Here is a 24,815-nt window from a genome sequence, read left to right on the forward strand (position 1 = left end):
GAGAAAATGGATCAAATGAAGGTAAATTGGTAAATTGCCATGGACATAAATGACTAACAGGACTCATAAAACACAGCACAAGTCCGGACGTAAGATCCAGCCGCGAGTCATGAGCACCCTATTCCAATTGATGTATTAATTTAACCCTCAAAGGCAAAAGGTCTGTATAATTAATAGTTAAAGCGGGAGTTCACCCATTTCTAAATTTTTTTTTTTCTTCCCCTAGATTCCTGCTCGTTCGGTCTAGGGGAATCGGCTATTTGTATTAAAATAGGTGCAGTACTTACCCGTTTTCGAGCTGCATCTTCTTCCGTCGCTTCCGGGTATGGTCTTCGGGAGCGGGCGTTCCTTCTTGATTGACATTCTTCCGAGAGGCTTCCGACGGTCGCATCCATCGCGTCACTCGTAGCCGAAAGAAGCCGAACGTCGGTGCGGCTCTATACTGCGCCTGCGCACCGACGTTCGGCTTCTTTCGGAAAATCGTGACGCGATGGATGCGACCGTCGGAAGCCTCTCGGAAACCTGTCAATCAAGAAGGAACGCCCATTCCCGAAGCCCATACCCGGAAGCGACGGAGAGGATGCGTCTCGTAAACGGGTAAGTACTGCACATATTTTAAAATAAATAGCCGATTCCCCTAGTAATAACGAGCAGGAAGCGAAGGGGGAAAAGTGCCCTCTAAGGGTGAACCCCCGCTTTAAATACTTAATAGTATCTCCCTTGGGGAAGCCAATGGGTGCAACTTACTGGGGGCTGGACCTGTTGTGTGGGGAGGGTAAAGGGGCAAAGGGAGGTAAGGTGGGAAGCATCATTAGTTGCCCAATTGGTAATTCGATCTTAAATTTTGAATTGTGGGTATGGATGCGATCATGTATAGTAGATTATTATGATGGTCCCAGTTGCTGAGATGGCCTGGAATGAGCTGAAGAATGATAAGACAATTATCCAGAGAAACCCACAGTATTGCCCATTATACAGTTCAAATTATTGATTTTAATCTCCTGTGAGGACCTCCAATAAGTTAGAGTGATGCTAGTCCATCATAGATCTGGATCTGATTAAGTGGCTAAATTCATTCATGAAGTCACTGGTTATGATATGTTTCAACTCTCAGTTGCCCCTAATCAGGCTTGGTCAGTAGAGCATAATCGGAGTTAAGCAGAGAGTAACAGCGGTGCAGGACAATGCAGTCAGCTGGCAACAATAGCAAACTAGTAAGTGCATTCATACATTACCGCTGGATTCCTCGCTGTCTTTCTTAATGTTGTTGATTACTTACCGAGACTGCAGCTTTACTGTGTTTGATTAAATCATCTGATTACCGTGGTCGAGTTTCAAGGAGGAGTCTTCACAAAGGGATCAAAAAGTATCCAGGCGGTATGTCAATGAAGCCCGCCCCTGCACATGAATTGATGACGGCTGCCAATCATCTCACAATCGCGCTGCCTCGAGTCCTGGCTCGATAGCTGCGTCAGCTCGCAACTTCCTCCGCTTGATCCGCACACCGGGCTACGTCACGTGATGGTGCAGGGTGATGACAACACGTTTTGCCGTGCTCTGTGGCATAGCTTCGTCTCGGACGTTTCCTTTCACTGACCGCCACACTTCCTTATGTACTGATCGGCCGGTAATTGACACCAATAGAAAAATAAAGTAATTTAGAAAAAGCCTGGTCCCATTTGATAGAAAGCAAATAGTCCATATGGCAACTCTTCTTGGTTCGACTTTATTGCTGTACCGTTTACGTTAACAATGAGAGAAGTCGCAATACATTAACTACTTGCCGACCAGCCACCGTCATTTTACGGCGGCAGGTCGGCTCCCCTGCACGAGAGCACGTAGCCACTAGGAAGAGGGAACAAAAGGAAGGATAATAATGCCTTTCCACATAAAGGCCCGGCCTGGACAAAAAAACAGGCCTACATCATTAATACAGCACTTAATATCCCTTAATATCCCTTAATATCCCTTAATGCCCTATACCTGGCACTTGTGTGCGCATAAGATAGAGAAAGAAGAGTATAGTAAGATCGAGAAAGTCAGGCAGGGGGGGGAAGAAGGAAGAGGGGAGGGGGGGAGCGGACCCGAGAGGCTCAGACCACACAGGGAAGTTATGGCACCCACTCTAATTGTCATACGTTGTCACTCAATTGGCCAACATAGCCACCCCTTCATCGGAATATTTGAACATGGTCCAAAGCCGCCATGCCCAGGAGTGTTGTTCCTGTTTATCTTGAGCTGAATGGACCAAGTCCTCCAGTCTTCTGATCTCCTCCACCCTACGCAGCCACATAGCCACAGTCGGAGGACTAGTGTTTTTCCATAGAAGCGGGATGCACGCCTTGGCTGCATTCAAGAGGTGTCTCACAATCGATTTTTTAAAACTCAGAGCCGGCAGTGTAGTGGTGGCTGGATTTTTTTAGGTCTCCAAAAAGACATGCAGATTTAGCTCTGTATTTAAACCGGTAGGCACAAGGGACTACAAACGATACACCCACCCATTTCTCTTTTTGTAAGATAATGCAATTGAAATCTCCTCTTCTTCTAGTGGGTAATTTTAAGACATGGATCCCCTTGACTGTGAGGCCCTTGGAGCTCCGACAATGGCACTGGGCAAAATGTTTTCCCAATGTTTTTTCAGGGATCTTTTCTTTTGTCATTTATCTCTCTTGGATGCTCTCCAATTTGTATTTTGAGTGTTTTTTTGTTTTGTTTTGCCCACATTTATCTTAGGACAGGGACAGGCTATTACATAGATGACACGGGAGGTGGAACAATTTATTAGGTTCCTAATTTCAAAGGATCCATTTCCCTTAGCATCTGTGAACGTTGATGTTCAGTGAACAAACGGGCATATCTGGCATTTGTTGCACGAAACATGCCCGTTGTTCGTGGATATTCGGAGAGCCATGTGGCTTCTGGTTCCCTAACAAACTCGAATTGGATCAGCATGTCTCCAATGCTCCTGGCGCGTCGTGCCACGAGCATGGTGCGATTCACTGACTATCTAGGCCAAGTCAGAGGTGTTGGTCAATATACTCCAATTTCTTTCTAAGACAGAGCGAATGGAGTCCCACTGTGACCCAAAGGAGGTAATGATCCATATTGGGTCATTGGAGTTTTGAGGGGGCTCCTTAGCCGATGACTTTTTAAGTAGAAGATCTGTGCGATCTCTAGTTGCTGCTCTCTTTTTAGCCTTTTTAATCTAAAAAAAAAATCTTTCCAATAGAGGAAAAAACACTGCGCTAACGAAAATGTGAAAGTAACTACACGTTAATGTGGAAAATAATGTGCCGGTACCAATTACCTAAGATACCCAAAGTAAACAAACAATATAAAAACCAAGGTACAGTGCTAAGTGAACAATGTGAAACCAAAAGGTGTGACATAAGAATTCCAGTTTAGGAATATTAAAGTCCATAGAATATAATCCACATAATAATGAAATGAATGGAATAAAATCCATAGATGGTAATCTGCATCAAAATGAAAGAAGAATGATTCCTCCACCGAAAGGACACCCAAATCGTGAGATGTAGTCTCTTTGCCACATATAATTGACCTTTTTATTCTGCCTATGCGAGTACCCGCGCTCGCGGAACCTCGCTCGTATGTCTTGGCTCTCTCATCTATAGTCATTTTCATTTGAGCAATTCCTTTTATTACGCAAGAACTACCCAACTGGAATCCCATTTTTCAACCAGTGAGGGTGATGACTTGTTGCGTACAGCAAGGTATTTGCCGCTGATTCTTTACGGTATGTGCAGGTACTGAGTTGGCCCTGTTTCATCTAAATTTGTAGATCAAGAAAGGACAATCTTTCCCGATCAAAAGTTTAGGTTAGGCGTATATTCCGTTGGTTCTTATTGAGTTCCAACATGAATTAATGCCTCGCCATAAAATCCGAACATCGTCCTTGTACCGCCACCAGGTAAGTACATAGCGGCGGTACATCGGCGAGGTATATACATCCTCCCAAAGGCCTAGGTGAAGGCAGGCGTAGGCCGGAGCCCACGCTGCCCCCATTGAAGTGCCCCGGATTTGATGGTAGAAAGTGCTCAGAAATTGAAAGAAGTTATTATGCAGAGTGAAATCCAATAGCTCGTCTATGAAGTAATTCTGGGGTCCTGATGCCGGGTAAGTGGAATCCAAAAAACTCAACAGCATGCGTACCAACCAGATGGGTTATCGACTTATAAAGTGATTCAACGTTGATGCCTACAAGCAACAGCCCATCCGGTTGTTCACATGTGCCCTGTTCGTCAATCTTTGTTGGCACGTGTCTCGTATCCTGCACAAATGATTTTCAATCACTGACCATATCTTTGAGAAGAGAATTCAAGTATTTCCCTAGTCGTTCCAGGGGACCCCGACAGGCCGAAACAATCGGTCTGCCGGGGGGGGGGGGGGGGGTCTGTACATTTTTATGGACCTTAGCAATGATGTAAAATGTTGGGATGTTGTATTCCCAAACAGTAAGGCAATTAAACTCTCTTACTGTTAGGAGGCCCTCATCCTTAGCTAGTTTTTAGTTTAGCTCGTCAACAACCGCATGAAGGGGGTTATAGTCAAGTTTCTGATAAGTTGACTCATCACTGAGCAATTGTTTAACTTCTGTTTCATATTGTTGCTGATTGAGTAAGACCACATTACCACCTTTGTCGCTATTTTTTATGACAATGTTCTTCCTATTTTGAAGATTCTTCAAGGCGTGTCTCTCCCCTGTCGATAAATTATTGGGGGATTTTTTGGTCCAATCTATCTTTTCCAAGTCTGTTTGGACCATATCAAGGAAAATATTGAGCCACCTGTTTTTGGACAGCAGGGGCATCTTTTGAGACCTTTTTCTCAAGTTAGCACGTCTTATTAATAAGGTGGATTACTCATTGGGTGTGTCATTCTCATCCAGTAATGAGTTTAGTATATCCAAGGCTCTCTGGTCTTCTGCTTCAAATGGCTCTGTTATATCAATCGCATTGTCATTTTTAGTATACAGTGAGCGAAAGAATACCTTTCTTAAAAATAGAGTAAACTCATCCATGTTGGCTACCGGGGAGAAGGACATGCCCTTTTGCAAGAGATGTATGTGATCAGGGGTCAAATCAATGTCAGATAAATGAATGACCTTCATATCATTTGATCTCTGAACCATTTGTTGGTGAGAGTCATTCGTTAATATTTTTTTCTGGCTCCTGGTGTAGGTCCGTTCGTGGGTCTTTTTGGGTGGTTTCTGACTTCTGAGAGTAGTTTTGGATTTTGGTTTTGGGGGTGGTGCCTGGTTGATGCCTAGCTACTCCCCCTCCTAATCAAAAAATACGGTTTTAGGTGTCTTGTCATCAGTGTCGCTGTGTGACTTGGTGCGACGATGTCTTGATTATGAACGTGGTCCACGTCCCAGTGATTTACTACGTCTGCAGCATATTGTAAGATCAAAAACTTTGTCTTTCTAAAAAAAAATCTGCTTTATCGCGCCTGAATTTTCCTTGCTTAGTGATCTTAAGGTTTAATTGTACCTTTTCGATCTCTTTCTTTAGTAGATCATTTTGTTTGGTGAACTCTTCGTGATCTTTTAACTTTTCTAAGCTCCGGGCACTTTCCTGAATTTGTTGCAGTATGGAAATCAATTGGATTTTTTGCTCATCGACAATTATGACAGCTAGTCCGTGGGGTAATACAGAGCTCTTTCCAATTTGATAAAAAGCTATCTGTATGAAGGTGTTCTGCTGGAACAATCCTATCACGTAAACCTCCTGGAACGATCCGGTGAGAGATGTTTGTCTCCAGTGATGACACATCCCACTTTCTATTCAAGTGTCTGATTAATAACTTTTTATGTTCTTTAAATGTATTATTTCATCATCTTGATTAAGAGTGTGGGTTATGTCACTCTGGAAAGCCGTTCTGATTTCCTGATCAATATCCTAGCATGATATGCCATCCCCCGTAGGGAATTGCACGGATGGATCAATTAATTTTAAACTGCACTTAATTTGTAAATTGTGGACTTGCAGGAAGTGAACATAGAGATCACAAAGTTAAATACAAAATTATGGGGATAATGGGGAGGGGCAACACAAGTTAAATCACTAATATACAGGTGACCCATTTAGAATACCTGTAATAGATCAGACACCCTGTTGGGTGTTGCTGTAACCAATGAGCATGCACAAAAGGAGGTAAGGGGGAGGGGAGAAGGGAGGGGTAGCCTGTAGTTAGGCGGGTTGAAAGGGGTTACTCTTAGCAACAAATAATGATTTAGGGGATCTATGTCTTAAAATTACGCACTAGAAGAGGAGATTTCGATCGCATTCTCTTACAAAAAGAGACATGGGTGGGTGTATCGTTTGAAGTCCCTTGTGCCGACCGGTTTAAATACCGAGCTAAATCTGCAGGTCTTTTTGGAGACCTAAAAAATCCAGCCAATGAAACTTATGCAACACACTGGTCAGGGTTATTTATTTTCTGCCATTGTTGGTCATTTATCTTTTTATTTTTATTTATACTTACATTTATATAAGCTTCTCAGCATTATCATCCTTCCTTTTATTCCATCTTCCTTGTTCTACTCTTCCTACTCTCTAAAACTCCCCATACAGTTCTCTATCTAGAGAAGTCACTGTACTCTGCGCCGGATAGATAAGATTATTTATTGATTTACTACCCATTCCTGATTATCGTTCTCCTTCCTTTTGTGCACTATATGTGGTAACGTAGATAATTTGCATGTCCATCCCAGCTTCCCTTCTTCCTTTCCCCATCTTCCCTCCCCCCTCCCCTCCCTTCCCAATCTTTCTGCCCAACCTTATCCCTCCTTCCCCCGTAGTTGTACAGTAAAAACACCGGATGGATCTTACATTTTGTAGAACTAATACAATGACAGAGCTTGCTTTAATGTATTGCGACTTCTCTCATTGTTAACGTAAACGGTACGTCAATAAAGTCAAACCAAGAAGAGTTGCCATATGGACTATTTGCTTTCTATCAAATGGTACCAGGCTTTTTCTAAGGAAGTGCGGCGGCCGGTGAAAGGAAACGTCTGAGACGAAGCTACGCCACAGAGCACGGCGAAACGCGTTAACATCACCCTGCACAGTCACGCGACGTAGCCTGGTGTGCGGCGAGTGGAGGAAGTTGCGAGCTGATGCGGCGATCAAGCCAGGACTTGAGTCAGCGTAATTGAGAGATGATTGGCACCCGGCATCAATTCATCTGCCGGGGCGGGCTTTATTGACATACCGCCTGGATACTTTTTAATCCTTTCGTGGATAGCCTCTCTCTCCTCCTTGACACTCGACCACGCTGATCAGATGATTTCATCAAACACAGTAAGCTGCAGTCTCGGTAACTAATCAACAGCATTAAGAGAGACGGCGAGGAATCCACTTACTAGTTTGCTATTGTTGCCAGCTGACTGCATTGTCCTGCACCGCTGTTACTCTCTGCTTAACTCTGATTATGCTCTACTGACCAAGCCTGATTAGGGGCAACTGAGGCCCCATACACACGAGAGGATTTATCCGCAGATACGGTCCAGCGGACCGTATCCGCGGATAAATCCTCTCGAGGATTTCAGAGGATTTCTATGCGATGGCGTGTACACACCATCGCATTGAAATCCCCGCTGAAATCCTCTGCCGATGACGTGTCGCGCCGTCGCCGCTATTATGACGCGGCGACGGGCGCGACGCTGTCATATAAGGAATTCCACGCATGCGTCAAATCATTACGACGCGTGCGGGGAATCCCTTTGGACGGATGGATCCGGTAAGTCTGTACAGACGAGCGGATCCATCCGTTGGAATGGATTCCAGCAGATGGATTTGTTGAGCATGTCAGCAAATATCCATCTGCTGGAAATCCATCCCAGGGGAGATTTATCTGCGGATAGATATCCGACGGAGTGTACACACCATAGGATCTATCCGCAGAAACCCATTTGATGGGATTTATCTGCGGATAGATTCTATGGTGTGTATGGGGCCTGAGAGTTGAAACATATCATGACCAGTGACTTCATGAATTAATTTAGCCACTTAATCAGATCCAGATCTATGGTGGACTAGCATCACTCTAACTTATTGGAGGTCCTCACAGGAGATTAAAATCAATAATTTGAACTGTATAATCGGCAATACTGTGGGTTTCTCTGGATAATTGTCTTATCATTCTTCAGCTCATTCCAGGCCATCTCAGCAACTGGGACCATCATAATAATCTACTATACATGATCGCATTCATAGCCACTAATCAAAATTTAAGATCGAATTACCAATTAGACGACTAATGATGCTTCCCACCTTACCTCCCCTTGCCCCTTTACCCTCCCCACACACCAGGTCCAGCCCCCAGTAAGTTGCACCGATTGGCTTCCCCAAGGGAGATACTATTAAGTCTTTAACTATTAATTATACAGACCTTTTCCCTTTGAGGGTTAAATTAATACATCAATTGGAATTGGGTGCTCATAACTCTTTGGCTGGATCTTACGTCCAGACTTGTGCTGTGTTTTATGTTTTGTCATTTGTGAGTCCTGTTGGTCATTTATGTCCATGGCAATTTACCTTCATTTGATCCATTTTCTCAATAGTTCTTTATAACTGCATTTTTTTTAACTTATTAAATTTTTGATATTGGAATAAACATAATAATTTTTGTTTATTTCTGCCTAGATCATTATTTGTTGCTAAGAGTAACCCCTTTCAACCTGCCTAACTACAGGCTACCCCTCCCTTCTCCCCTCCCCCTTACCTCCTTTTGTGCATGCTCATTGGTTACAGCAACAACACCCAACAGGATGTCTGATCTATTACAGGTATTCTAAATTGGTCACCTGTATATTATTGGTTTAACTTGCGTTTCCCCTCCCTATTATCCCCATAATTTTTGAAATACAACATGGGAACTGGTATTCCCTCTTTGGCAGAAATTACTACATGTCGATGTTTTGCATAACTTTTCGGTCTGGCATTGAATCTGAGTACTCTGGTTATATCAATATGGCAGGATATTTTAAATATAATTTATGCATGTACTGATGATTTTTATTTCTTCAAGTGCATAATTATTAGACATTTGGGGGTCCACATACCTATACTAGAGGGCATTGCACTCTTTGTACAGCTACCTGGGATATGCATACCCATATTAGAGTATCATGCAATATTTCAACTACTCCGGTGCCCAACCTGTGGCCCAGGGGCCATGAGCAGCCCTTTTTTTACTTGTTGTACATTCCTTGGACCACAGCGGTCTGTAGTGATCTCTACTAGCTTCATGTAACATGTCTCCAGTCTCTTTCTTCTGCAACATGTCTCCAGCATGTCCAGAATCGCTATTTGTTTCTTTTAGTATGTCTGCAGTCTACAATTCTCTCTCTAGAATTCCATTTTTGGTCTACCATAACACCTCAGCAGTGCCACAGGCTGATAGCTTACATGCCACGCTGCATTGAGGCAGTAATTGCTGCAAAGGGGGCCCAAACCAAGTACTGAGTACATATGCATGCTTATACTTTTCAGAGGCCTGATATTGTTCTATGTACAATCCTTGTTTTATTGAGTGCATGTAATATTCTAATTTTCAGAGATTGTGGATTTGGGGTTTTCATGAGCTGTAAGCCATATTCATCACAATTATGACAAATCACTGCTTGAACCATCTCATATATTAGTTTCACCTTTTAAGTTGCATTAGTGAAATAAATTACCGTATTTATCGCGGTATAACGCGCTCCCGCGTATACCGCGCACCCCTAAAGTTGTCCCCGGAATTCTTGTAAAAAAAAAGTTATATGATTTTATTACTTACAGTTTTGGTGTCTTCCCAGCGTCCATCGTCCGGTCCGTCTGCGGCCTCGATGGTGTCCTCCTGGCTTCTCCAGCGCGCGCCTCAAGTCGAGTCCCCACTTCCCGCGCTCAGTTCAAACGCCTCCACCGACATATACCGAGTGCAGTACACTCGGGTACATTCGGCAAGGCTCGGCTTCGCTCGCGCTCACGCTCTGTGACGTTTATGCGTGAGCACGAGCGAAGCCGAGACTAGCCGAATGTACCCGAGTGTACTGCACTCGGTATATGTCGGCGCAGGATTTCAAACTGAGCGCGGGAAGCGGCTATCGGCGTATATCGCGCACCCACGATTTTCCCCTTATTTTAAGGGGAAAATAGTGCGCGATATACGCCGATAAATACGGTAACTTTTGCACGATATTCAAATTTTTTGAGTTTCACCTGTATATCTCCTCTCTGTTAAAGTATTCTCACCTGCTAGTTCACTCTGTATACACACGCAGCTCCGTGTATAATTTTGGCATCTACCAAGATGAATGAACTCCTGCAGATGCATGGACGTGACGTCATCAAGGTCCATCCAGCAAAAATAGCTGAAGATCAGAACCCAGAAAAAGACTGGCCAAACATGTCAGCAGCTGGCAAAGGGACCACATTTAGTGAATGTGAGTGTAGTTTCTCTTTAACCAAAAGAAACCAAATAAGAGAATGGGTTATGGCTTATATACACTTTAGGTTATTGAATGCCTTCGACGTCCAGAACTCTTGTAAATAATTAATGTACAGAGATTATTGGTGCCATCTAAATGAATAATATAATTTATATTTACCAGTTTGCTTATCAAATAGGAAGGGCATCATATTTATCTGCCAGCAGTCTGTCTTTTTATGGTAGCTTTTAAAATATCCAAGGAAATCTTGGCTGTGCAAAAGCAGCAGGCCCCTAAGTTAAAGAAACTTGGCCCTATGTGACTTACTTCCCTCTACAAATATGTATGTAAGCCTATGACACTTCCAGAGCAGGCCTTTGACATTAGGCATTTAACCTTCATTAGTAATAGGATAGCAACTCACAGTAGTTTACGTACTATGACTTTGCCTTGACTTATCAGAGTTAAAGCCATATATCGGAACCCTGATGCCCTGACTATACTCTGTATAATTATAACAGGGATTTTCATAGTGGCAGTCAGGAGTTGAATGCTCATAGGACACCGGCCAGCATTCCACGACATACTAACTCAATGCTAAGAATAACTTACTGTTGTGGAGGGACCAATTTCATTCCAGTTACCTCCTGTCTTGTAGGCAGGCTTTACAGCCATGGTGCCAGTTATCTAATGTGCTGCTGATGATGCAAGTTTGCCAGAGAACAGTCTTTTTCTGGAACATTAAGTTACTTTAATTCAAGAGATTTACTGAACTCATCATTGGGGAAATCATATGTGACTGATATCTGCAAGCAGATTGACAGATTTGAGCATTGTAGTTAGAAGTTTCCTTCTGCTTACCTTATTTCTTATTTTCTTGTTATTTTTCCCTTTCTGGTGACAACCTGAATTTTACATATTTTTCCAAGTTTGCTCGTGTTCATGCTTTATGTCTTGTAGCAGAAAGGTTACTTGTGCTACTGTTTAAAATGGCTGTTTTTACCAGTTTTTTTGGGCATCAAACACATTAATGGCCCAGGTGGGTGTGCTGCATTCTTATGAGAGATACAAGGGGAGATTAGTGTGTGATGGGACCTGTGTGAGGTGCTGCTGTGCACCATGGCATCCAGGTCTGGACAAAGCAAGGGCCGAGCCTGAGTGAATGTCCATGAGGGAGAGTAGCCGCTAGGAAGCTTTAAGGAAGACGCAGAGCTGAGGTGCAGCGTCTGTGCAGGAACACTGGAATGTATTTCATGGTCAAAAGGACCAAAAAGGTACTGACGTTCAAGAGGAACCCTTGAAGCAGTAAAGCTGCCACAAGAGACACAGAAGGCTGAATGTTATGTTTTTGCAGTGATGGTGAAAACCCCCTGCGTGGTCAGACATATCTGTGTGAAGTTTTGATGTTCGTTTAATAAAAGTGGGCAGGAAATCCCTGAAAGTTATATGTTGTGGAGTAAACTCGCTGTTTTGGCACTACTATTGCGCTAAGAAACCCAGACATGTCACAGTATTTTCAAATCCATTCATGCCATTTGTGGCTTATCGTATAGTCAGGTTTATTGTACTGGTATGCAGTGCAATCTCTTTCCCATTGGAGCATGTTTTTTGTTTTTGTGTTGCAGGTACCAATTTCATGTTAACACTTGGACTATTCCCTACCTTTGTATTTCTTGTCAGCCTAAAGTCTTATAGACACGGTTGGACTTCAAACAAACTTTTATGTGGATTTTTGTTTGAAGGTCGTTGGCCGTGAACTTGGTTGGCATACACACGGCAGGACTTTTTCAGCCAACTTTCCCAAAATCACATGTTTTTTAAGCTCTTTTCTGCTCTTTACCGCCACTCTTTGGTCAACTTCTGCCATTGTTGGTTAATTTGTGCCCCAATAGCAAGCTGCTTGCTGTGAGGGCACCCGGCAGGAGGGAAGGGGCCAAGAGTGTCGTCGTGGGACTCGAGAAAATAAGGGGCTGCTCTGTGCAAAACCACTGTACAGAGCAGGTAAGTACAGTGGATATAAAAAGTCTAAAATGTCAGGTTTCTGTGATGTAAAAAAAATGAGACAAAGATAAATAATTTCAGAACTTTTTCTACCTTTTTAATGGGACCTATAAACTGTACATCAAACTGAAATCTTTTGGGTGGAGGGAAGTAAAAATTAAAAATAAAAATAATATGGTTGCATAAGTGTGCATTCCCTTACACTAATACTTTGTTAAAGCACCTTTTGATTTTTTTTACAGCACTCCGTTTTTTTGGGTATGAGTCTATCAGCATGGCACATCTCGACTTGGCAAGTCATTTTCTCTTACCTTCATTGAAGGACACAGCGTCTTCTATTCTCGACCATAGAGTTATACATCCACTCCTGTTGGCCTTTTTTTTTAATTATTATTATTTGTCTGTTTGGTTTCCCACCCCTCAAATGTTGGCACTGCTATGGGACATCCATGTGTTCAAGAATAGGGGATGCTGAGTAAATCATTGAATGGAAGAGAGAACAGGATTTTTTTGTTAATGGAAAAACCCCTTTCTTTGAGTTCGTTGACGCAAACAGTACCCACCCCTCTGTGGATTTCCATATATGACCGACTTTTCTTGTGACTGATTGAATTGCCTATGCCGAGAGGGGGGTTATATCAGCCAGGACTGCCTGTAGGCAGGGCTATGTTTTTGATGATATTTTATTTTTTTTGCTTGGTGTATCCTCCTGTATATGGCAATATAACCCTAGGTTCAGGAATAGGAGACACCGTGTCAATCAATGAACTCAGAGAAAGAGATTTTACAGTGAGTAACAAAAAAAAAACAGTTTTGTCTTTTCAATCTGAGTGGTTGCTGTGGACAATATCTTAGCTATTTGACAGTGCTGTTATTTTTTATGTAGGAGGTTCATTGCACAATACATTACCTAAAATTTTAATATATGTCTAATAACCCCACATGTTCTCTTTTCAGACCTACAACAGCTGTGCCAGACTCTGCTTGAACCAAGAAAACGTGTGTTTATCCGGTTCTGCCATGAAGACAGAAAGTTGTGTGGTTAAAGTAAGTGATAGCTTCATCCTATAAATGTTGAGAGGTGATCTTTAGTTCTGTGCACGATTGCAGAATTTCCATGTTTATTCCCCATTTATATCCTTGTGCACAAACCAGAGCATGTTTAACGTTATTTTCTACTTTAATTGAAAGACCCTGCTTCAGCTGTCACCAGACAACCAATTTCCACAACAATCTTTCTCTTATTATTATTATCAGGCTGTGCATTTAAATGTTTTTATGTATGTTATTTACGTGTAAAAGCCTCCCTTGTGTAGACATCCAAAAGCCATGGTGCCGCCATCTTGGATGAGAAATCAGCAGCCTCACCAATCGGAGTTGTTACTCAAGTGTCACTCTGTTCCATTTCGTACCTTCCTCTTGCAGTTACACAAAAAATAGTTTACCACTTGCCGCTCACCATATAGCAATATTACGTGCTTGTATTGTATTATCCTGACTGGATGTCATATGATGTCCAGCATGATAAGCTGCTAGCGCAGCACGTGATCAGTAGTGTGATGTGTCAGTCTGATTCGCCGCATGTTCGATCCAGGTAAAGAGTAAAGATGAACTCAGGCGTGTTCGCAACACGCACGTGCAGAGCTGCCAGGAAGTCGGTACGGCACAGCGCTAATCACAGGCAGCGAGACATTTTCCCAATCTGCAGGTGCAGAGATCGAGAAATGTCTCGCTGCCTGTGATTAGCGCTGTGCAGTGCTGACTTCCTGATGGACTCTGCACATGCGGGTTGCCAACACGACTGATCACATCCTTCGTAATGATGTGGGCTCTTTCAATGTGATCAGCTGTTCACTGCTGATCACATGGTAACCAGGAAATTCTGTTTATCGGCTTTGTGATGACAGGCGTGAGTAGAGGCTGCTCTCCTGACAGGGGGTCTGCACTGATAATTGGTATATTGATTATCAGTGCAGACCGATTGAGGATGCCCACTGGAGACCACCAGGGATGCCCACTGCAGACCATCAGGTATGCCCACTAGAGCCCACCAGGGATGCCTATTAGGGTAGCACTCTGTGCCCATCGGTGATGCCTACCAGTGCCTCCTGATCAGTGCTGCCCATCGGTGTCACCTTTTAGTGCCCATCAGTGCCGGGAGGGAAGGGAGAAGCAGAGTAGCTAGGCCAGCATAGGCTGTACATACACACTTGAAGGGATTTGTCATGGCAGGCGAGAGGGGAAACTATGCCTGTGCTAGGAAATCAACAAATTGCAAATAAATACATTAAAAAAAATATTGAAAGAAAAAATACTTTCAACAAGCAATTAAAACATTTCTGTTCTTTTACCTGCAGTTCATTAGGTTGGTGACCAGTAGAAAAGGGACCTTTAGTGTATCTGCGAAGGATTTCAGCAATCCAAGTCAAAGCTATCTAGTTATGGTAACCTGCACCTCACCGCCGCTGCACATTGGATACCAGCCCACTGCTAAATGTTCCCATCTTTTTTTTCTGGACTGGTGTGCTCTAAATTAGTCATAACTGATGGTAAGGAGTTGGGGTTAGTCCAGTCACCATTAAATTGGAACTAAACTAATTGATTTACCAGTTTGCCAAAACCGTTACATTCAAGGCACAGTTGTTTATGACAGAAGATTTCCACTTCTATAGCTGTAAAGAAAAGGAGGGTTTAGTTCCACTTTAAAGGGGTTGTAAAGGTAAAAATGTATTTTCCTAGATAGCTTCCTTTACCTTAGTGCAGTCCTCCTTCACTTACCTCATCCTTCCATTTTGCTTTTATATGTCCTTATTTCTTCTGAGAAATCCTCACTTTCTGTTCTTCTGTCTGTAACTACACACAGTAATGCAAGGCTTTCTCTCTCGTGTGTAGTGTCGTGCTCGCCCCCTCCCCTTGAATACAAGACAGTCAGGACGCCCACTAACACACAGCTCCTTTCTCTATCTGCAACGTAGAGAGCGTCCTGACTCTCCTGATGTCCAAGGGAGGGGGCGAGCACGACACTCCACACCTGGGAGAAAGCCTTGCATTACTGTGTGGAGTTACAGACAGAAGAATAGGAAGTGAGGATTTCTCAGAAGAAATATGGACATTTAAACACAAAATGGAAGGATGAGGTAAGTGAAGGAGGACTGCACTAAGGTAAAGGAAGCTATTTAAGAAACATTTTTTTTTTTACCTTTACAACCCCTTTAAGACCGGTCTTATTTAAAGGAAGTTATCCTTTTGTGACTAACAGTTAACATACACCTAAAGTGGAAGAAAGGGCAAAACCTAACTAACTCTAACTAGACCCACATTCTAAGCCTAATCTATCTAGCCCTGTGAAGAAAAAAAATCGCTCTACTTATTCTGCAGCCGCTCCAGTCCCAGGCTGAGTGGCGGCTTCAGTGAGAGGCAGCTGACAACGGAAGTCCCATAGTAAAGTAAGTATAGCGTTTTTTTTTTTTTTATTCCTTTATTTTAAGGGGCTAGAATTAGATAGATTTGGCTTAGAATGTGGCTGAGAGTAGTAGGTTTAGTTTATTTCCACTTAAAGGTTGCCCATCTTATTAAAAGACCAAAAGGGAGGCTTTGGAGGTGGCAGGAACAAGTTAACATGAACAGGCAACTTCGAGAAATGTATAAACGTCAACAGTCTTTATCTCTGAATCTACCAACAGTTTTAACATATACTAAAGGTATAATCTCTACTACTAATGTGTTTTTTCATCATAAGCTAGGTTTGTGATTTGTTTACTTTAAAGCAAACTTGCTTAAAAAAAATTACAGTTCTATTCCTTTTAATGAGTAATTGATACTTTGAAAAAGCTTTCTTTAAGCACTTGGTGCCTGCGCTATAGCCAAAAGATGGCTACACGCAGGCTTAAAATGGCAGGAGGGCATCAGTGGACGTGCTCGCGCTGTTCGTATGCCCCCTGCGGCGTGCTCCGTGATCACGAGTCCTTGGAACTCGACTATCACAGACCGGGGTAAAGGCCACATCAGATCGGCCATCACATCGCCCCTTTACCAGGTGATCAGCTGTCAGCCAATGAGAGCTGATCACGGAAGTAAGCAGAAGCCAGTTATTGGCTTGCTTTTCCCCTCACGGTTACAACTTGCATTTGTTACAGGGACATTGGTCCCCTCAATGCCCAGCAGTGCTGCTAATCTGTGCCCGCCAGTACCACCTACCAGTGCCCATCAGTACTGCTAATCGGTGCCTACCAGTGCCACCTATCAGTGCTGCCAATCAGTGACTTGTCGGTGTCATTTATTAGTGCTGCCAACCAGTGCCGGCCTATCAATGCCACCTCTGTACCTATCGGTGCCCCCTAATCAGTGGCCACCAGTGCTGCCTCATCAGTGCAGCCTATACACGGTCATTATCGAAGGAGATGTTTGCAAAATAGACTTGGAAGCAAGATGGGCAAAGATGGATGCGGCCTCCAGTGGGGACTATAAGGGCTTCATTTGTAGGTAAGTGTCACATAATATGCTAGTATGCAATGATGTGCAAATGGAGGGATCACAGAACCGTATTTATAGTAGAGCAGGATTAGTAAAACTATCACGGATGTAATTTTTGAGCGTAAGGCAGTGCTAAGCTGGTATTCAGTCTGTCACTTCGCCAGGATCTGGTGACATCATCATGTCAGGAGATAGGTTGTTCCTCAAGCCAAAATTATGTCACCGGCTACTTGTGAATCCTTTGAAACAGAAGCCAGACAGACTATAGACCTGTGTTGTGTGTGAATGATGGGTACACAGTTACTGCTGTCTGTCTAATTTTTTTCTACTACTTCTTGATATGATATTTTATGTGGAATAAAAGAAAACCAACATGGAAACAAATCATTTGATCCGGATTGTTTTTTTTTGTAACTTGCACTTATTTAATTTTAATAAATGTTTTAATTTTGATTTAAGATGCCGCCACGTCCTTGTCTCCAATAATGGTAAACATTTTGCTTGAACACAAATAACCATTTTATATATGCCATTTTGCTATAACATCAATTAATAAACAGAAACGGTGCTGATACAAAAACCAGAAGAGACAATTACTGTTTGTGAGAATCCCTTATCCAATGAGATGCTTTTGCTTTTTTACTTTGTATTTTTTTTCCCTCCAACCTGCTATTGAAATTGACATCTGGAATCGTATTGTTTTCTATTCACAGCCTTGACCCTTTATCCCAGTTGAGTTGAACCCAATAATAGGACCATGTTCACACATGTGCATTTTTTTGGTGTAGCTAAAAGCATGGGAAACTACATGACAAAATGTATATATGGGTGCATATCATGTCTTGTGATTGTTAATGCAGCAAAAATATAAGTGTCAAAGGAGTCTAAAGGTTGTGTTGGGGACAGAACTTCTGACAAATATACACTATTTAATAGAACTTGACAGAGTAGATGTACGTTTATAAAAAAAAATATATATATATATATATCCACTCACCGGCCACTTTATTAGATGCACCTTGCTAGTTCCAGGTTGGACCCCCTTTTGCCTTCAGAACTGCACTAATTCTTCATGGCATAAACTCCACAAGGTGTTGGAAACATTCCTCAGAGATTTTGGTCCATATGACATAACATCACGCAGTTGCTGCAGATTTTTCGGCTACACATCCATGATGTGAATCTCCACCACATCCCAAAGGTGCTCTATTGTGTGATATCTGGTGACTGGAGGCCATTGGAGTACGGTGACCTCATTGTTATGTTCAAGAAACCAGTGGTGAGATGATTTGAGCTTTGTGACATGGTGCATTATCCTGCTGGAAGGACTTGTGAGAAGATGGGTACACTTTAGTTATAATGGGATGGACATGGTCAGCAACACTACTCAGGTAGGCCTTGGCATTTAACCATTGCTCATTTGGTACTAAGGGACCCAAAGCGTGCAAAGAAAATATCCCCCACAATATTACACCACCACCAGCCTGAACCATTGATACTAGGCAGGATAGATCCATGCTTTTATGTAGTTTGAGCCAAATTCTGATCCTACCATCTGAATGTCGCAGCTGAAATCGAAACTCATCAGACCAGGCAACGTTTTTTCCGATCTTCTATTGTCCAATTTTGAGGAGTGAGTAGAGGAGAGCCAATGGGGTTTGTGCTGATTGTTTATCAGCGTAGCCCCCCCTCTGATGCCAGCCCTGGACCACCAGGATGCTGCCAGGACCACCAGGGATGGCCACCACACTGGGCCACCAGGTATGCCACGCTAGACCACCAGGGAAATGCCAATCAGTGCCCAGGCAGCTTCCAATCAGTGCCCATCCCCAATGCCTGCCAGTTTCATCAGTGATGCCTATCAGTTCCATCTATCAGTGCCCAGCAGTGCCACCTATCAGTGCCACCCATCATTGCAGCCTATCAGTGGCCATCGCCGGTGTCACCTCATTAGTGCCTTCTCATTGGTGCCACCTTATCAGTGCCCGTCGGTGAAGGACAAAACATACTTGTTTACAACATTCTATAACAAACAAAAGAAAAACTAATTTAATTTATTTTTCAAAATGTTCAGTTTTTTATTATTTGTTTAGCAAAAAATAAAAACCGCAGAGGTGATCAATTTGTGGCACAAAATTATAAAAATTCTGTTTTGGGTACAGTGTAGCATTCCCGCGCAATTGTCATTTAAACAGTGACAGCACTGAAAGCTGAATATTGGCTTGGGCAGGAAGGGGTTGTAAGTGCCTGGTATTGAAGTGGTTAACTAACAGGAGTGGCACCCAGTGTGGTCTTCTGTTGCTGTAACCCATCTTCTTCAAGGTTCGATGTGTTGTGCGTTCAGAGATTGTATTGTGCATACCTTGGTTGTAATGAGTGGTTATTTGAGTTACTATTGCCTTTCTATCAGAACCATCTCCCTATTTTCCTCTGTAATCAGCAAGGAATTTTAATCCACACAACTGGCTATTTTCTTTTTTTCAGATCATTCTCTGTAAACTCTAGAGATGGTTGTGCGTAAAAATCCCAGTAGATCAGCAGCTTTTGAAATACTCAGACAAGCCCGTCTAGTACCAACAACCATGCCACGTTCAAAGTCCCTTCAATCCCCTTCCTTCCCCATTCTGATGCTCAGTTTGAACTTCAGCGAGTCGTCTTCACCATGTCTAGATGCCTAAATGCATTGAGTTGCTGCCATGTGATTGGCTAATTTATGTTACCAAGAAATTGAACAGGTGTACCTAATACGGTGGCCGGTGAGTTTATATACACCGATTAGCCATAATATTATGACCACCCACCTAATTTTGAGTAGGTTCCCTTTTGCTTGCAAACCAGCCCTGATTCGTCGAGGCATGTACTTCACTAGACCTCTGAAGGTACGCTGTGGTATCTGGCACCAAGCCATCGGTAGCAGATCCTTTAAGCCTCTGCCAGTTTGCCTTCTTCCCATAGTGCATCCTGGTGTCATCTATTTCCCAGGTAAGCGTTCTACATGCACCCGGCCATCCATATGTAAAAGAAAACGTGATTCATCAGACTAGGCCACATTCTTCCATTGCTCCATGGTCCAGTTCTGATGCTCATGTGCCCATTATATGTGCTTTTGGCTGTGGACAGCATGGGCACCCTGACCAGTCTGCAGCTACACAGCCCCATATACCACAAACTGCGATGTGCTGTAATGTGGTACCTTTTTTTTGTAATTTACAAACATGATCTATTTTCCTGCTTTGGTACAATGGTACTCCTTCTAAGGTCCCTTGCTGGTGCTCTTGGCTGCTCCTCTTCTCTGTGCGATCCCATAGGGAGCAGCTTCCTATTTGGGGGGCTCCTGCTTCTTCAGCTGACTGGCACAGCACTGGTCAGAGTGAGGACTTGGGTAAGTATAAGGGGGGGGGGGGGGGATACTGTTACTGGATAATTTATTTTACCTTAAAGGGGTTGTAAAGACAAAAATATTTTCCTCTTAAATTAAAGTCTGACAGTAGCTGATAAAGTAAAAAGTAATGTTTTGCATTATAACTAGTTTGATACCTGTTGAAATCGAGCTGTTTTATTCACCTCCAGCACTTCTGAATCATTATTCTCACTTCCTGGTTTGCGGTGCGCATTCATTCTTGTTACATCACGGCCTAATGGGAACTACAGTTCCCATTAGGCTTAGCCTCCATGCCTGTGAGGGATAAGAGAGCATCTTCACGCAGGGCTGTAGTCCTAGGGAGGGGGTGAGCACATTCTGCTTTCCACCATGCAAAACAGCTCAGATGCTGGTGGAAAGCAAGAAGAGGAGTGACAGGAAATGGCATTTTCAAACCTGGATTACTGTATTTTGGAGGTCAAAAGGAAAAACGAGGTAAGTGATATTTAAATGCTCTTGCTTACAGCAATCAATTGATCTAATAAAAAACGAACCTTTAGTGTTCCTTTAATACAGGGAACGCATTAAGGTAAAAAAATGTTTAGGCTTTGGGACAACTTTGTGTATACGATATCAGCCTTAACACACGTTTTACATATTATGTAAATTAATACCTTTTAAGATCTTTTTTGCACATTTATCTAAAACGGTAATTAAAAAAGAATGTACATTTCTCTTTATCTGAAAAGATATAGAGAATGTATGAACAGTAGATTATGGGACCTTCAAAGCCAACTCTGGGCTTAATTTATAACTTTTTTGATGATGCCCCCTAGGTGTTGTAAAATTTTGGAATATGTAATATTTACCTTCTCTTTAAAGAGGTTGTAAACCTTTGTTTTTGTTTTTTTTCTTTTTAAAACAACATGTCATACTTTCTTCCACTGCGCAGTTTGTTTTGCAGAGTGGCCACGATTTACCTATTCTAGGGACCCCCGGCGGTGTTTCAGTTCCTCCCTGCATCGGTAAACCCCCTAGGAGAATTGCTCACCCTGGGGGTTACCGTGCGGGTGCGCTCCCGAGTTTGGCTTTTGCGTCCATACACACAGAATGCTGGACTCGGCCCTGCCCTCAAGCGCCTGCGTCATTGGATTTGATCGACGGCAGCGGGAGACGATGGCTGTGGTGCTATCAATCTATCCAATCAAGAGCCGAGACAATGGACAGAGAGGGTAGCGCGCGTCTTTGCCATGGGAACGAATGGGCTCAGGGGGGCTGGTCAGTGTCAGAATTTTTTTCACCTTAATCCATCCTATGCACACAAGGATTTACAACCCCTTTAAGCCTACCCCCTAAATTAATTAAATCTTGCCACTAGATGTACAGTCTTCTGTGGTCTCCATTTTCCTAATTTTCCTATGAGGCCACAGTTGAGCTCAAGTGACTTCAACGGGCCTAGGCAATAGGTTTAAGTGTTACTAAACCCAGTAATATAAAAATAGTTCATATATACTGCATAAATTCTGCCACTATATACCCTTTTAGATGATCTGTATACCACGGTTACATGATAAACTGCACAGTTTCTCCAGTGCTGAGAGTTTAGGTAGGAGGAGATTTTCACTTACGCCTGTATACACGCCCACATGTGTAATGTCAAAATCATGTGACCTGGCTAGCTCTGAGAGCAAGTAAATGTTCTCTCCAGCATTAAATACACAACTGAGCATGTGCAGGTCGGCTACTCTGCCTGTGTTAGCTGGCCTTCCCCAGATACAGTGCAGGAGGGGGAGGATCTGTGCGTACAGGATCAAACAGGCTTTTTACCCAATGAAGAGGATTAACCCCTTAAGTTCTACAGTGAGTATAACCAGCATGCTATGCTGCATATGCAGGCTGTTTTTACTGTTGTGTGTTTAGTAATACTTTAACCACTTAAGGACCGCCTAACGCCCATATACGTCGGCAGAATGGCACGGCTGGGCACAATCACGTACCTGTACATGATTGTATAATGCCCAGCCGTGGGTCACGGGCGCGCGCCCGCAACCCGGTCTGAAGCTCCGTGACCACGGCCGTGGGACTTGCGGACCCGATCGCCATTGGAGTCCCGCGATCGGTCCCCGGAGCTGAAGAACAGGGAGAGCTGTGTGTAAACACAGCTTCCCCGTTCTTCACTGTGGCGCCGTAATCGATTGGGTGTTCCCTTATATAGGGAATCACAATCGATGACGTCACACCTACAGCCACACCCCCTACAGTTAGAAACACAGATGAGGTCACACATAACCCCATCAGCGCCCCCTTGTGGTTAACTCCCAAACTGCAACTGTCATTTTCACAGTAAACAATGCATTTTAAATGCATTTTTTTGCTGTGAAAATGACAATGGTCCCAAAAATGTGTCAAAATTGTCCGAAGTGTCTGCCATAATGTCGCAGTCACGAAAAAAAAATCGCTGATCGCCGCCATTAGTAGTAAAAAAAAAAAAAAAAAAATTAATAAAAATGCAATAAAACTATCCCCTATTTTGTAAACGCTATAAATTTTGCGCAAACCAATCGATAAACGCTTATTGCGATTTTTTTTTTTTTACCAAAAATAGGTAGAAGAATACGTATCGGCCTAATTTGAGGAAAACATTTTTTTTATATATATTTTTGGGGGATATTTATTATAGCAACAAGTAAAAAATATTGAATTTTTTTCAAAATTGTCGCTCTATTTTTGTTTATAGTGCAAAAAATAAACGCAGAGGTGATCAAATACCACCATAAGAAAGCTCTATTTGTGGGAAAAGAAGGACGCCAATTTTGTTTGGTCTGTAGGGTTCAATATTGAGTTGGCCCACCCTTTCCAGAAGAACATTTAGGAAGTCGGGCACTGATGTGGAACGATGAGGCCTGGCTCACAGTCTCCACTCTAATTCATCCCGAAGGTGTTCTATCAGGTTGAGGTCAGGCCAGACAAATTCCTTAACCCCAAACTTTATGGACTTTGCTTTGTGCACTGGTGCGCAGTCATGTTGGAACAGGAAGGGGCCATCCCCAAACTGTTCCCTCGAAGTTGGGAGCATGAAATTGTCCAAACTGTCTTGGTATGCTGACGCCTTAAGTGTTCCTTTCACTGGTACTAAGGGGCCAAGCCCAACCCCTGAAAAACAACCCCACACCACAATCCCCCCTCCACCAAAATGATTTGGACCAGTGCACAAAGCAAGAGCCATAAACGCATGAATGAGCGACCTCAAGCCAATAGAACACCTTTGGGATGAATTAGAGTGGAGACTGCGGGCCAGGCCTTCTTGTCCATATCAGTGCCTGATCTCACAAATGTGCTTCTGGAAGAATGTTCAAACATTCCCATAGACACACTCCTAAACCTTGTGGACAGCCCTCCCAGAATAGTTGAAGCTGTTATAGCTGCAAAGGGCGGGCCAACTCAATATTGAACCTTACGGACTAAGACTGTGATGCCATTAAAGTTCATGTGTGTGTAAAGGCAGGTGTCCCAATACTTTTGGTAATATAGTGTATGTCAGAACTATTTGGATCCTGTTGAAGTTTAACTCTGTATATTGATCCACGCCTAAAGAAATATACTGTCTGCCATTGCTAAAAATGGCAGTTGTATTGCTGATCCTTTGACCCCAGTTCTTCCTGAACCACTGACCTTTGGGAACAAGATGCAGCCAGTGAAACCAAAGAAATCCAAACACTTGTGTCTTTGCTTTAGGCCAGAGGATTAGTATTACAGCCATTCAATAGTATTTTCAGGAGGATAGACCATTGATTTTATTTTTTGAAGCACAGGATTTGGTAAAAGGCAATAAACCTATCTAATGGAGTTTAGATCACCTAGATCCAATAAAACACATTCAATTGGATAATGATGCCAAAAATGAATTCTATTTCAGTTTATATTTTATATCTGCCAAAGCTTAAAACCTTCCAATGGCTGCCATGTTTTTCTTTATACTATAAACCTTCTTCTCGTGTCACTATTGCTTTTTCGAAAAAATAAGTACATTTCTAAATTTTGTCACATAATAGGAACTCCTGTTTGGGTTACTCCTTGGAAATAGTTCTGCAACAACGAATTCTCTTAATTATTGATTCGCAGCGAGGTGGTATCAAAGGTGCTATATAGGTAAAATATAGGTATATGTGTACTTTTTTTTTTTTTTCTTCCACAACTTTATTTTATAGTATTTTTCGCCCTGTGCGTTCATTAGAAAAATGATCAGGAACAAAGTCCTCCAAGCAGAATGAACGGCAGGGGTATGCGCTGATGCATGTCCGATCACCCGCACGGAGGAGATCACATGGCTTCTTCAAAAGTCAAACGATCAATTTGCCTCGTTTTGGCACTGTACTTAATGCACAAACAGTGCGATCTGCGGGGCTGTAATTGCATTGTTAAGGCCAAGGAACAAGCCTTTGCCTTTTCAGCAGACAGCTGGCAGGGAGAGAGGCATGTTGTTAGGAAAGAGAGAGGCAAGGCAAATAAAATTACTGCTAACGCTCAGAGATCGGCAGGAGC

At 42.8% G+C, this 24,815-nt stretch overlaps 1 protein-coding gene across 4 annotated transcripts in view; it reads left to right on the top strand.

The window, feature by feature from the left end:
• The window catches only part of BTRC (beta-transducin repeat containing E3 ubiquitin protein ligase), a 280,494-nt gene that overhangs the window by 129,320 nt on the left and 126,359 nt on the right, over positions 1-24,815 (top strand). For 3 of the 4 annotated variants that reach the window (XM_040361921.1, XM_040361922.1, XM_040361923.1), the window contains one exon: positions 13,397-13,486. In XM_040361921.1, coding sequence (XP_040217855.1) covers positions 13,397-13,486 — 90 coding nt within the window. Of the gene's footprint in view, positions 1-13,090; positions 13,229-13,396; positions 13,487-24,815 lie in introns of those variants that run through there. The other variant, XM_040361920.1, reaches the window with a different exon arrangement.

This window comes from Rana temporaria, chromosome 8 (assembly GCF_905171775.1).
Source record: "Rana temporaria chromosome 8, aRanTem1.1, whole genome shotgun sequence".
Lineage (NCBI taxonomy): Eukaryota > Metazoa > Chordata > Amphibia > Anura > Ranidae > Rana > Rana temporaria.